The 15,339-nt window shown below is 43.3% G+C and overlaps 1 protein-coding gene across 1 annotated transcript in view; it reads right to left on the reverse strand.

Annotated features, from left to right (window-relative positions):
* LOC119383183 (oxidation resistance protein 1) overlaps window positions 1-15,339 on the reverse strand; it is a 101,104-nt gene that overhangs the window by 7,076 nt on the left and 78,689 nt on the right. Inside the window, exons 6-9 of the mRNA XM_049412447.1 lie at window positions 13,952-14,175; window positions 11,235-12,874; window positions 4,725-4,881; window positions 386-707 (exon numbers count right to left, since the gene is read on the reverse strand). Of these exons, the coding sequence (XP_049268404.1) occupies window positions 386-707; window positions 4,725-4,881; window positions 11,235-12,874; window positions 13,952-14,175 (2,343 nt within the window). The remainder of the gene's footprint in view (window positions 1-385; window positions 708-4,724; window positions 4,882-11,234; window positions 12,875-13,951; window positions 14,176-15,339) is intronic.

The raw sequence follows: 15,339 nt of genomic DNA on the forward strand, positions 1-15,339 counted from the left end.
CGAGCGACCACCGGACAACATGACTGACGCAGTCACTACCCAGCACCTCCACCAAATGTGATGAGGTTTATTGGTGTAATGAAGTCGCGACGAAAAGGGACCGTACGCTGACACAGTGCAAGGCTGGCAAAAAGCGGCACAGGCTCTCGCGCAATCAGAACGCGGGTCGTTTCTCGTCCTCCTTCACAGGCGCATACTCGGTCGTGCATCTGCTCCACTACAATAGTCAAAAGTCAAAAGCCAGCACATTCTAATATCTAACCCACCACTCTGGCTACACTTATGCTCTCTACTGGTGCCTGACCTGAGCATTTGTACTTCACATCTCACTAATGTACCAAATGGCCAACTTCAACCAACTTCAAACATGTAGAACGACACTCGCCTCCCAGTCACCAGTGGAGACTGCAGCGGCTTCAGGTGGTGCCGTGCCACTGTCAAAAAGCTTGAAGAAGCGCAGAGCGCCACTGTGGCCCTTCTTGGAACTGTGGTGGCCCTTACTGCTGCCACTCGTGTCGGGGGTGTCGCGCCCTTCTTCGCCGATGTTCGTCCCCGCAATGTGGCTTTGGGCAGTGACCATCTCTCCCCCCTCCTTGTCTGCAGGCTCAGGCAATGGCTCGAAGCCACGACTGGCCATGTCCACCTGATGCACATCGCCATACACCGAAGGTGCCCACTTTTCCAGGAAGTAGTACAGCTCATCCGCTCTGTGAGAGATATGGCACGGCAAAGAACCACATGAGAAGGATGCAGCTCCTCTGCTGGCTAGCTCGCTTAAGCTCAACAGCAAGTGAAAGTAGCACAGTCCCTATGCAGTAAAGTCACTTTAATGTGACATTCTGCAAGAAGTCGTTCGGGGCTTCAGAAGCAATGTCTGGGTCAGGCATAAAAGAAAATCATTTTGAGCTCCAAATATAAATCATACAGAATAATCATAAAGAAATACACACTACAGCATTAATTAAATTATGGAAAAATAAGTGTATAGCTTATGTCATGGTTTACAATCTTTACTTGCATATTACCAGTACTTGCCAGTGTTGGCTTAAGGTTGTTTCATGTTGACTATTTGCTATATTAACACTGTATTAAAGTAAGGTATGCTACTATGCTTGCGCCATTAAAAGCTTTTTCACATACGACAGTCTCCCTTGGAAAATTTTGCCATGTGTCATTAAACACAGAACGCACAGTATGGAAGAGTGCAGCTCAAATATGCAGATGGAAAGAGCTAATGCGTAATGAGTGACACCCAGCTTTTTTCATCTGACACTACTCGAAAGACTAAAAGACATTTCATAGAAAGCTTCCGAAAGCTTTTTAAAAAGCATTTTGCTTGTTGGAAAAACCTACCCCAGCGGAGTACAAAGGTACATTGCTATTGAATAACTACCACATTATGGTACAGTATGCAAAACTGTGCTTGCCAAGATAGTGCATCAAAAAACATCAAGCCTGCGCGGAGAGCGCAGCACAGTCACAGCGAAAGCTGGAAGAGCGGCATTTCTAGAGCCCGTTACAAACTTTCTTGGGGCTACTAATACAAGTACACTGGCAAGGTACCCACTACACCACAAATCATTTTTATCAAGTTGGGAAGCACCTACTATGCCATTATTCGTCATTCTGTGGAGAAGCGAGGTACCAGTTACACATCTGTAAGGCATTATGTGCACTTTGTTGATGCGACGACTGGTGAGGATGAAAAATTATGGCTGATTCCTTTGTAATGGTTTGGAAGCTTTAAACAACCCACCGGTTACGCAATTCGCATTGTGACACCCGGTCGGTATTTCTCCCTCCCATCACGCTACATAACATACATTAACGTGAGAAAGAAAAAGGTAGGGGGGGGCGTACTTTCTTGAGACTCTGAAGAAATAGATCATGGGCTTATGGGCTTCCTTGGCAACCAATACAAGTACACTTGCGAGGGACCCACTACTCTATAAATCATAATTTATCTGAAGTAGGGAAGCAGCCACTATGCCATTTTTCGTCATTCTGCGGAGAACCGTGGTACCCGCTAAACACCTGTAAGGCATTATGTGCACTTTTTTGATGCTGCGCCTGATGATGATGAAGAATTATGGCAGAGCTCTTTGTAATGGGTTGGAAGCATTCAACAACCCACTCGTTGCGCAATTTGCATTGTGTGACGCCTGGTTACAGAATTCGCGTTGTGTGATGGCTGGTTGTTATTTTACTCTTCTACCACACTATATTAATGTTAATAGCATGCTATGTTAATGTGGTTCCTTCCTGACATGAAGCCTGTATAGGGTCTTTTTGCAAAGCAGTTTCAAGCACTGGCATGGCTCTGAGGTAGAATACTGGGCTCCCACGCAGAGGGCCCAGCTTCGAACATCGTTCCACCCTGGACATTTTCCTTATTTCACGCAATAGTGGTTATGGACACCGGCGGTGGCGGACAACTACGGCACCAAAAATGGCCGTTGAAACGATCTCATAAGAGCTTTCGCTGCAAAACAAAAGCACTGATGAAAATGACATTTAACATGTGGTTCACAGATATCAAGGCACTCCTGCCTAGATCTATGCTGCAGGTTTGAGTTGTATAAAGTGCTGCATTGAAACAAGTTCGCAGGTGGCAGTCATTGCACATTACATAAGCTTGACAAAATCTGTTACAATTGAAAATTCTCAACAAATTATGGAGCTGTATGCTTTTCACAATACCAAATATGCAAGAAATATGGCTTAACTCAATTTCCTATGGACAGAAATAATTGGCATCTAAAGTGGTTAACACACTATTGTGCAGTCATTGGGGGTAGTACGTACTCTTATGTGATCGCTTTTGGTGATACTTTCCCTTTCACGAGTTCAGCACCCGACAGGTTGGTGTGTATGAGCAATAATTTATCTGGAACACTGTATTAGCACAGTAGGCACAGTGCCAGACCACAGTGGCCAGTATATGGGCGAACATGTCCGGCGATAGTCTTGTGAAATCTCGCAAAAGTGAAAGTCCCTCCAAAAGTGACCTTTCAAAAATGTGGCCCCTGCTGTCAATGCACAGAAAAGAAAGGCACACTTATCTTGTTAACACTCCCATCATATCAACTTAATTCGTATATATTCAGAGCCACACCACTAGGCTCATCTACTCGGATTATGATATCAGTATTTTTGCCCTGAAAGCACATTCCAAACCAACATGTCCATCTAATCGCCAATGTAATGCTACCCTCGAGTCCTTTCACAAGTTCTTTTACAGAACCCAATATTTGCACCCTACTTTGATCTCATAACGTGCACCTTTCACCGCACTATTAACCCACAGCAAATCGAACATGCACGTGACCAAACCATTAATTTTACAGCGAAAGCTGTTATGAGATCATTTCACCGGCCGTTTTTGGTGCCGTAGTTGTCCGCCGCCGCCGCCGCCGCCGCCGCCGGTGTCCGTAACCAGTATCGCTCGAAATAAGAAAAAAAAACTAAATAAGAAAAAATTCCAGGATGGAACGAGGTTCGAACCTGGGCCCGCTGCGTGGGAGCCCAGTATTCAACCTCTGAGCCATGCTGGTGCTTGAAACTGCTTTGCAAAAAGGTCCTATACAGGCTTCATGTCGGGAAGGAACCACATTAGCATATGCAATATAGCGTGGTAAAAGAGTAGAATAAGCAGCAAGCGTCGCACAACGCGAATTCTGTAACCAGGCGTCACACAATGCGAATTGCGCAACGAGTAGGTTGTTGAATGCTTCCAACCCATTACAAAGAGCTCTTCCATAATTCTTCATCGTCATCACGCACAGCATCAACAAAGTGCGCATAATGCCTTACATGCGTTTAGCAGGTACCACGGCTGTCTGTAGAATGACGAAAAATGGCACAGTGCCTACTGCCCTACTTCTCAAAAATTACAATGATTTATAGCGTAGTGGGTTCCTCGCAAGTGCATTTCTGTTGGTTGCCAAGGAAGCCCATAAGGCTCCCATGATCCATTTCCTCAGGGCCTCAATAAAGTCAATTTTCTCTCTCTCTCGTTCTAAGTTTCTCTGGTTAAAGTGTGTTATAAAGCGTGGTGGAACAGTTAAATAACGACCGGGCGTCACACAATATGCATTACGTAACTAGTGGGTCGTTTAAAGCTTCCAACCCATTACAAAGGGCGCAACCATAATTATTCATCGTCATCAACCGCCGCATCAACAAACTGCATATAATAGCTTACATATGGTACCTCGCTTCTCCGCAGAACAACGAATAATGTCGTGCTGGGTGCTTCCCAACTTCCCAAAAATTACGCTTTGTTGCGTAGTGGGTACGTTGCTAATGTACCTGTATTAGTAGCCACAGGAGAGTTTATAACGGGCTCTAGAAATGCCGCTCTTCCAGCTTTCGCTGTGACTGTGCTGCGCTTTCCGCGCAGGCCTGGCGTTTTTTTCTTTCTTGTTCCCTCATCATGCTGCCAAAGACTGCAACAATTCACCTTCCCACCGACACTGTTGCCATCACTTACCTGTCATCATTTCAACGTGCAACGTGCAACAGATCACTTTAGATATAGCTAATGATGGGTAATATTGATGATGAACCAATGTAAAACCCACACCTTAGGTAATGCACCCTTGCAGTTCCTGAAGGGCAATAAACCAAACTGAACTGTGACAGTTCACAGCCATTCTCTGCAGGACTGCTCTATACTCAAAATGCACAGTTAAAGAACTACGAGTGAGGGAAGCACCACAAACCTATTTCGTGGGATGCCAAACCAGTACTGGGGCCGTATACGCCGCTTGGAGGAGGCGGTGGCGGAGCACTGGACTTTCTTGTGCAGGGGCCTTCCCATGCGCAGACACAAGTAGAGCAGTGTGGCCTCTGATGACTGTGCTAGCCGAGGAACCAGTTCTGCAGTGGTCCCCAACACAAAGAAAAGATAGAAAGGAGCAGTTCTCAGCCTTTTCCTCTTCATAAATGAAAAAATATACATATCGCACACCTGTAGTATATGATTAAACTAAGTTGAACCCCTTTATAAAAGACACACACCAAGGAGCATTTCTTGCCATTTATATGAGCAGATAGATAACCGGTGGTCATTAAGGTAACTGACTGGATTCCAAGAGATGGCATTTGCATGAGGGGGAGACAGAAAATTAGGTGGGTAGATGAGATTAAGAAGTTTGTAGGTATAACATGGCAGCAGAAAGCACAGGACCGGGTTGATTGGCGGAACATGGGAGAGGCCTTTGCCCTGCAGTGGGCGTAGACAGGCTGATGATGATGATGATGATATGAGCAGTCCCTTACAAGGAGGGTACCACCATGTTCTCATTTTCTGATTGATCTCTATTTTGACGCAGGCACACTTGTGTCTCTTATATTCAATTGCCTGTTACATCAGTGCTTCTTATAAAGGGGTTCAACTGTATGATGAAATGTAAACACAGCGGAAGTAACGTAGAAAAAAAAACAGGACAAGTGCTACGTTCCTTCCGCTATGTCTGCTTTTTTTCGCACTGTTCCATTTCATCGTGCAAGTAAACCAACTTTCCATTCTTCTGGTTCAACTGTACTTGCCGTTTTATTCTAAGCCACTGCATTAACATCTTTCAAAACTATTGTGTAAGAAATACAAACGGTCTTTCCTTATTTTTTTTCACGCGACTGTTTTACTCCTTCAGTCAAGTTACGTATATACTGCTACATTTTGTAAAATTTTTAGAGTCTTGTAACAAAGCCCGACTAAGAATGTTGCATGTGCGCTTTGCTTTTACTATAATTACACGCTTGGTACTAAATTAATTTTGTACAGTGATAACCTATTTTAAAACAGGCCTGCTTTCAATCTTGTATTAGCAATTAAATGAGTCCTAAAGTGTTCTTAATCATAAAGATAGGCATGCCGCTGCAATAGAAAGCTGTTACAAATACTCATCCTGTTCAGGCATACTATTGCTATGTTTTATGTATCAAACATTTGTACAACTACGACACACAAACATTGTTTAAGCTAGCATCACATAGTGACTCCACTATAACTTCTGTTATAGCTTCTGTTATAGGTATAACTTCACATTCAGCGCCTATATTAGCTTTCATAGGTTCATCTAATTGTAACAGCGAAGTCGACACCACCAGCCCTGTCAGCATACTTTTTTTAGAACTACTGCAGGACAGGATATGTAATCTTTTGTGTCTGGAGATAGGTTTGCCTGTAGCAACAGGTTTGAATCACTTGCCACTATTGACTACAGCTTCCCATGTCAACTGTGCCTCCAAGATGAATGCCAGAATCTCTGGTATAAAGCCAAACTTGCATTGCAAAATTTGAGACATTTTCCACACTAACCGATATAATAGTTGCCTTAATAGTGTTATGCTGTATGCAGAGAAAATGCCTTTTATAGCTGTGCTGATGACTGTACATGCACCTCTTTATATGATATGCTGCGAAGACTGCAGCAATAAACATGCATATGTGCTTGCCAGAGTTGTTTTGCAGCAAGGTCTGCAATCAGGATAGGTAGCTGCCCGATACACACAGTTAGAATTGTAACAGTCTTTAGCTAAAGTGTTCTGTTCAGACATTTCTGGAACACAACGATGGAACCTGTTTGCAAACGAACTGGCGGATGTAACATGTGCAGGTTTTGAATTTTGTGCAAGAATACTCAATTTCATGGATGGATGATATATTTGCATCTGAAATGCCCAATCTGGTTCTACAATAGGACACTGTCTGAACTGCTCAGCAAGTCTTCTCACAGCTTAGTCTGTACCAATCTTGGATTTCTTTCATACTTTATCACCAGTGAGAAAGATGCTAATTCTCTCCTGAGAAGAAACATCAAGACTTCAGCATTGGGTAAGGAAAAACGAGAAGATAACTTCCCATAGCAAACGCAACCAGTCAGTGCTACAGACAACATTGGAAAACATCGTTCTAAAAAAGGTAGAGAAGTTAAGGTACACAAATGCATTCTGCTTACAAAGTACAAATACATTTAATTTTCGAAATATTCAAGATAATGAACATATTATCGCAGCATGCTTTGTTGAAGCATGTCACACAAAAATTATGAGTTCACATCTAATGTAAGAACCATGCATATAAACAATGAAAACCTATTAGCCGCAGATTCTACTACAGGTAGTAGAACGAAAACAGGGAAAAAACAGCTTGCATTTCTTTGAACAAAAATAAAAAGCTCTGAAGCAGGACACCAAAGGAAAGCATAACAAGGCTGCCATTAAGGGCACAGTTAAACAGCTGTTGCATCCCACATCTAATGGGTCCAGAAGCTTCCAGCAAAACTTTACATCAGCAATATGGATGTAACGGGAAGGATGTCGCAGAATAAAACAACAAAAACCGAGCAGGGTTTAACATAAAGCCGCCTCCATGTTTAACTGTTTAACATAAAGCCATCTCCATGGGTTCCTTTTAATCTCAAGGACAGTAGAAGTGATTCTCTGAGAACTTACGGGAGCAGTTCTATATATTGATTTATGGCATGTCTAAAACACTGCCACAGCAATGAACCACTTGTTGGGAGCGCTGCCCCCAAACTGCTTCTACAGTTTCCCGAAGCCAAACTTTATGAAGTTAGGATGATTATGAAATGTTTAGTTACAGATTATAATACACCTTCCTGGTTGGCGACTATAGGTAATTGGTAGCCGATATCAAGCACCGCCCAACCAGAACAATTCCAATCAAATGATTCCCTTCGAGCCCCACAAGCATAAGTCTACTACTTTATATTATAAAGGTTGTGCGTATATTGTAACAGTTCTGTGTGAAAGGCCATTTTGCAAAACAAAAAAGGAAAGGAAAACTGGAAGAGGACATTGTAAACCTAACGATTTACTTGGAAGTTATCGCAAGAAAAATTACTAAGAACTGCAGTCGGCGCTGGCTTGTGTACGAATGGTCTACATCTTCAAATTATGATTTAACTTTAACACGAAAGTGTTTTATGCCGGGGTCCACCAAGACTTCAGTGACATATTTCCGTCATGGAAATGACGTCGAAAAATTGGACACGATCACATGGCAAAAGAAAAAAAGTTCCGTTAGCAGGAGTTGAACCCACGACCACTTGGTCTGCGACAACTGATGCCAGGCACGCTATCCACTGCGCCACAGTCACACACATGCTGGAGGCTTAACAAGTGCATCTTTTATATCTCGCACTTTCCTCTCACAACCCTCTTGGTCAGCGGGGTGGTGTCGTCCTCTGGGAGCTGTAAAGTGAAGTAATGCATCATGACCGCGGCCTCCGCGCGATTAGCTCCTGCAACACGTCGTTGATACGCGTCCATCCCTAGAAGTGCAATTTTTTCAATGCCTTAACACACCACAAGGTGGCGACCTTAGCTCAAGCGTCAGCCTCACTCATAGCATCCATCCATACCAAAAATAGCTCTGCGACGTGCTCCTGCCTGTAACACCGCGTTCTTCACTTATGCTCACCTCGAGAAAGATCGCGGCCGGGTTACAGGGGAGACACGACGCACGTTGCGTTCTCATCTGGCCCGGCCGTGGTGTTCAATAACTCTTTAACATGCCGCAGGATGATGACCTTTGCCCAAGTCCTGCGTCCATTCAGCTGCGCTCTTCTGGCTGTCACACCGCTTTCTCTGATTACGCTCTCACCGTTAACTACTACAGCTGCCACAAGGGTTTGTTTAATCATTGATCATGGGCATTCAACTACTTCTGTAAGGACACGTTTTACTTTCGTGTTCTACCATTTCCTATCACAAAGGGATAAACCATGTTATATTGTATTACTGACAAAGTCCAAACAGTGATAATAGAATATGTGTGCAAGTGTAATTTTAGGCGTTAACCTTTTCGATATTACAGGAAATTGCAAAAATTACAATACTTATCAGTGGCTATAGTGGTACACTGGCAGTAGAGAAAGGATCAGTTATCAAAATGACTGTAAACTAGGGGTGTGCGAATATTCGAAATTTCGAATATTTTTCTAATAGTGTGTGCTATTCGATTTGATTCGCACTGCAATTTTACTATTCGAACTTCCCAAAACCAAATACAGTTGAAATCCGATTGAAAGTGACCCCTTCAGATTTTTTAATGTGCTTCACCTCATTACACTCTCGTATTGCGGCAAAGCTGCCTTTCAAGCTCTGTTACGGTTGAACTTTGCTAAGACACAACGTCCATTTGGAAGTGGTCCCTAGATTTTCAATATGCTTCAGCTCATCACTCATCACACCCAGGTATTGCAACAAAGCTGCTTTTCAAGCTCCGTTACGGTCGAACTTGGTCAAGACACAGTCAACGTCCGATTAAAAGTGGTTCCTAGATTTTTCATATGCTTCACCTCATCACACCCCGGTATTGCGGCAAAGCTACCTTTCAAGCTCTGCTACGGTCGCAAATGTACTAACTCAAGAAAACGCTGGTTCCAACATGTAGATGAAAGATGTGGCAGAGGTGGGGGCTCAATTAATGCTGTTTTGGACCTGAAATTTGGGCAGGAAGTCCGAAAAATCGGAAGCCGAAGGTTTTTAGCATCCAAAATTTCAGATTTCTTATATATCGACGTCTACGAGGCAGATTTGGAACTCCGAATTTGAAGGGAGCACACCCTTGTCCGCCACATCAGTTGGGCTTCCACAGAAGTTGAAAGAGGAGCAGAGGCTGAGGAAATGGCATCTTTGCCTATCACGTGTAAAGTGCTGTCGGCAAAACTTTGGTGGCACCAAATCATGTACATAAATAGAATTTGGCCTCTACATTGCCTCATTCTTGATAAGGCAACTATGAAACACCACATCACCAGTGCTTCATCAACCTAGCGAAAAGAAACACTTTCATGTTGCTATCTCATAAGAATATGCTTAGGAATCCTCTCTAACTTTTTTTCTGCAATTTTGCTTCGAAGTATTCAAAAAATATTCGAGAAATATTCAAAAAATATTCGAATCGATTCGACTTCAATATTCGAATTCGCATCGCACCCAAAATTTTGCTATTCGCACAGCTCTACTGTAAACCCATTCAGCAGCAAAATATTCTTTATTGTCTACCATTTGGCAACTAGAAAACAATCAGATAACGAACTTTAAGGTTCATGCCGTTTTTGGCACGTGGCAAGTCCCATAATAATGAATGTATGCACCAAGGTTGCCGTTGGTGGCTGCTTTGCGCCAAATTGGCTACTTTACGACCCCTTCTGGCGATGAAAATTTCAGGTTGGTGCCTTGGCTATTTTCTGGCTACTTTGAACTTCTGTTCTGGCACATAATGTCGCTATTTTTCTTAGTATTTGCAGATAAAATACATTGGTTGCACGCTTTTCTGTCGTGCCAGCTGATGCACGCCCACCTCCTCCCCCCAGCAGCAGGCTGGTGCGCATCGAGGCAACCCAACGCAGTATGCGGTGCACTTTCAAATATGGAGGGGTGAAGTTGTGTTGATGTTATGTGTGTGTGGGGGGGTGGGGCATGTGCAATGTGCGCACGGTGCTCACACTGCCCTCCATCCATGCTGATGCTAATGCGTGGCTAGCCATCTGTCCTGATGCTTGAATCGATTCGCATTTTATTTATTTATTTATTTATAAATAAATAAATAAATAAAAATGCTACGTGCAATTTCTGATCCCGATGCACAAGTCTTCTCATGTGAACTTGACAAACACAGTGATCCGCAACAAAATGAAGCTGGGCTGTTGATCTTGAACCAGATCACTATTTTAACCTAGACTAGTATTTTAAGTAAACGCTGCTAATCAAATTCAATCTGTCGCTTCAAGGAAAAAGACTGCTTCCACATTTAACATTCCCACTGACTTGTTAGCTGGAGTATTCCAAGGTTACTCTGTATCTGACAAGAACACTATTATGTGTAAACTATATGCAGGTGCACGCAATTTATTATAAATTATTCATCTGTATGCAACTTATCTGCCTCTTGAAGACCAAGCAAGAGGGAGAAATTGTGTTCTTGTTATTGCTTATTCAACATGATATCATCTTTAATAATAAAAACTATTATCATAATACCACTTCTGTTCTACGTGGCTATAAATTTGGCAATAAAGTTAAATAGCATGGCTACTTTGGCTGCTTTTACCTTGAGTTCTGGCTCAAGGTAAAAGCCCAAAGGGAACCCTAGTATGTATCCTCATTATGTACGTACATTTGCAAACAAATTAAGCTTGTAGAGAAAGTAAACATTTGTAAATAAAGTTGAAAGCCAGAAAATGTCAAAAACTCACTCTCAAATGCTGCAAACAGCTCGGGCTTTTCCTCAACCATGTTCTTAAGGCAGACATTGGCATTTTCAGTTTGCAAGGAGGGCCTCTTTTCATCCGCTGCCGGCTGCTGTGTCTGCAACTGCGGTGGAGGTGTCGATGGTGCAGGAGCATCAGCACCGAGCACAAAGTCTGCCATTGATTTGGGTGTCGACGCAATCAGCTTGTAGATGGAGTGCGTGCATGAGGAGATCGACTCCACTGGATTCGAGAGCCTCTCGAGTACCCGCTCGTGTGCAGGCTCCTGGGTGCTCTCGGAAGAAATGCCGCCTTCCACCGAAGCCCACTCTCTCATGCGGAGAGTAATGCTGTCTGTTGAGGCAGCACTGCGTGGCTGTAGGGCTGACACATCGCTTGTAGAGCCCAGCTTGAGTGTTGGACCCAGCATGTGGGACCAGTGCTCTGGCCCGGGTGGGCTCTTTCCACCCGGTGACAATGGTGGCGGTGTGAATGCCTTTTCCCGGAGACCTCCATTGTCCAGCTCCCTACGCAGTGTTGGCGGAGGCTCGGACGCCTTGTCGATGGGCTTGAACGAGTACTCTGCAGCAGTCTTCCTCTCTCTCTTTTTGGCTGCTGCACATCCTTCCGTACCAAGAATCTTGTTTTGCGGTGTTGCTGTATCTGTTGGCAACTTCTCATGAACATTCGTCAGAGCTGCAACGTCCTGTGCTGCAATCTTGTCGCCAGCCCGGTCATCTTTCATCACCTGGGCAGTCGCAGAAGACAGTTCGACTTCAAGCTGAGTACCACGAGGCACCACATTGTTAGACTCCCCGGTGCCCGCTTCAACGGCAGCAGCTTCCAGCTGCTTGCTCACCTCAGCCGATGCCTTCCCAGTTTTTTCGTGGGCCTCTGGAGCTGGTGCTATGTCTGCAGTGAGTTGTTTCGCTGCACCTCTTCCGACACTGGACTCTACATCACCAGACGAGGTACTCGTCACTTCAGAACCAGAATATTTTATGGCTTGGACTGCAGACACTTCCCTCTGTAGCTCAGAATGCAGTGGCTTTTTCAATGTGAACTTGTCTTTGCTTTCAGACTGTGCTTCACTCTGTTCAGTGGACTCTACAACTGCTTTTGGCTGCTGCCTGTTACTTCCCAACTGCACGTTTTGCTTCTCGTCTTGTTGATGCACTTGTTCCAGACATTTTGACTTCACAACAATGTCTGTATTTATCATATCTTGAACCTCTTTTGGTGCCTTACACTCTGGCACAGACACATTCAAAGATACCGATGCAGGAGATTTGTGCTGGGTCTCAGCAGCTGGCTCTAGAATTTTACTGTTAACCTGGCAATTAGAAGAGAAGCCTTCTTTCTTTGTCTGAGAGTGTGAAATGATTCGGTTATTCTCGGCACCCAGCATTTGACCAGGTGTAGGTTTTTCAAAAATTCCCTCAGTACAGGACAGCTCAGAAAAGGGCTTTTCACTCGCATCTTGCGTTGAAGGAACAGGCGATACTTCGATAGCACATTCTTGTGAAGACTTGGCTGGCTCTGATGTGTCCTGACTGGCGCTAGCCTGGTCTTTGCAGTGTGTCTGGTAGTTTGGAGGCCGGTATGGTTCCTCCAGATGAACATCGCAAGCAGGGTCTACTGTGTCACTGCACAGCCCCAAAATAACAGTGTTTACACACCATGCCTACAAACACATGCACTTTAAGCTATGGCTAATTTAGCATAGGTTCATTGCAGCCATGATATCGATCAAATCTGAAGATCGTTCCTCCCTCCTGCATGAAATGATATGACATATCACTAAGGTATGCGAGCTACACTTGTGCCTTCATGCATTCTATGGACCAGTCTGTCGATCATACAGGATTCTTCATCACACAAATAAATGTCAATACCCAATTTTCTAACACATTTTATTTCTAATTCTCTCCCCCCTCTGTAATTGGCTTAGATGTGTCTCCGATGCCACTGCACCACCTTTCATTGTCAAGGTTGCCTGCTCGATGCAATATGCGTAAGAAAAAAGGAAAAATGAAATGGTTGTTAACTATATGTTCAGGTTTCAGCATGAATCCAATGTTCAGAGAGACTTTCAGAAATTCCACACTTCTGACTCATGGCACGTGTTAAAAACATAACCAAATGTTTTCTGGATTGATGCTTACAAGTACGAGGATTAGTAGTATTTCACTGGAGCAGCCAAGTTACACAGACAGCTTGTATGTACGCAGGCATGTGTGTGCAGATGGGAGAAATGTATTTGTGTAAGTGTTTATATCATTCATGATACATAATTGGTCTATTACTGAAAGCAATGAAGCAACTGCAGCTTTTTAATTATGATACATAGAAATATTAGGTATGGGGCATGCAGATTTTTTCATGGGATCACTACTGCACTGTGGGCAATGTGTTTACCTCAATCATAAAAAAGTATTCTGTGCACTTCCCATTGGCAGTACAGTGTGAAATCACCCATATTTTTGCATCTAGCATTCAGTGCCTGCAAAGTTCTATGGCAATTCAGTTTCCATCTAACAGCTCAGTCACAGCATTCAGAGACAACCAGACTGTGCTTTAAATAGCTCAGCCTGAAAATCCTGTTAGCTTGCACATTAATTGCACTGTTTACCATGAGTCATTCGTTAGCATAAAGATCTGCTGTGCAGACTGCAAAAATACAAGCACTGAGGAGTTAAGAATTGCAATGAACTAGCACTGACCGAAGACGCATGTGTGTAATGTCCTTGTAGAGGGCTGCAGCCACCACCATGTCCATGGGGGCAGTCACTTCGTAGCATTCGGACCCGTGCTCCATGACGAGTGTGTCGGACACATTGGGTACGAACATCACACTGTTCGGAGTTACCAGAAGCGTTCCCATCACCACTCCCTGACCATCCGTTATGTGTCGCGATGAAATGTTCAGGAACATGTCCATGTTCTCCTGCAAGGTCACAACAGGTACAAAAAATAATGTCAGAAGCTGTGCAAAGGAGCCTGATGAGCACTGTCATTGCAAACGAACAAAATGACAATATAACTAAACCAGCTGTCATGCCGAGTTTCCAACCATAATAGTAAAGCTAGTTTACAAACTTAGAACCACAGTCGGTAGCATTTCCTTGGAGTCCTTCTGACAAAAAGCTCTTACAGACAGCACCAGTATGTCAGAAGCCCTTGGGAACATGGGAACCTCCAGATATTATGGCTGAACCTTAACATATCTATAGAAGTCTATTGGACATAAAGTAAATCTGAAATGCCTTTGATAGATATATCAGCAAGTAACAAATATTGGATATAACATATGTCACATATGACTCCTAACAACTGGCCAGAGTTTGTGCATACGTTTCATAACAAACAACTGATACACAATACTATAGCATGTTGTTTGGATTCATTAATAATTGTGCGTTTGTATAACCTATGCATATTACTTGCACATGTCAAAGCTTTTGACAAATGAAGCACACACTCTTTGAAGAAATTACAGGATGGTTAGCACGTGATGCAAGAATATGCAGAATATTTTTAAATGTGAAATGTTTTATCACTTGTGCTTAGGCCTGCAACCATGGCTTATTCAAAACCAGCTGTCAAATTTACGTGTGCATGTGCACCTGTCAAGGTTACGTTCAAGGTAAGGTAAAGCATAAAAACATAAGCTGCTAATTGAATGGAAGGGCTCGAGACAAGGAAAGCTATCACATTAAAACTGGAGCTAACTGTACTCTGAACATTTTGTTATGCTAAGCAACACAGCGAAATCTGCTAACGAAATATGATATCGCTAGTACAAAAAGAGTGCACAGTTTCAATGTCTTAGGTACATTTTTACTAATACTGACTCTATACGTAATACTATGGACAATGTGAACAAAACTTATTTTCAGACAAAATTTCAATGAGTGCTGCTTCGGAAAAGAATTTTTTACGTTCAGCCAAAATTTCTTCATGCAGATTACACAGTATGTATGGACTACATAGTAGTGAAAAGTATGGTGCTCATTTTAAAGCAAATAAGCAGTGTAATTTGAGTGAATGTGTTACATAGCACGACATGCCTTGTTCTCTGGCTCAACTGATTCAATGTGCTCAGTGGAAG

This window comes from Rhipicephalus sanguineus, chromosome 2 (genome assembly GCF_013339695.2).
Source record: "Rhipicephalus sanguineus isolate Rsan-2018 chromosome 2, BIME_Rsan_1.4, whole genome shotgun sequence".
Lineage (NCBI taxonomy): Eukaryota > Metazoa > Arthropoda > Arachnida > Ixodida > Ixodidae > Rhipicephalus > Rhipicephalus sanguineus.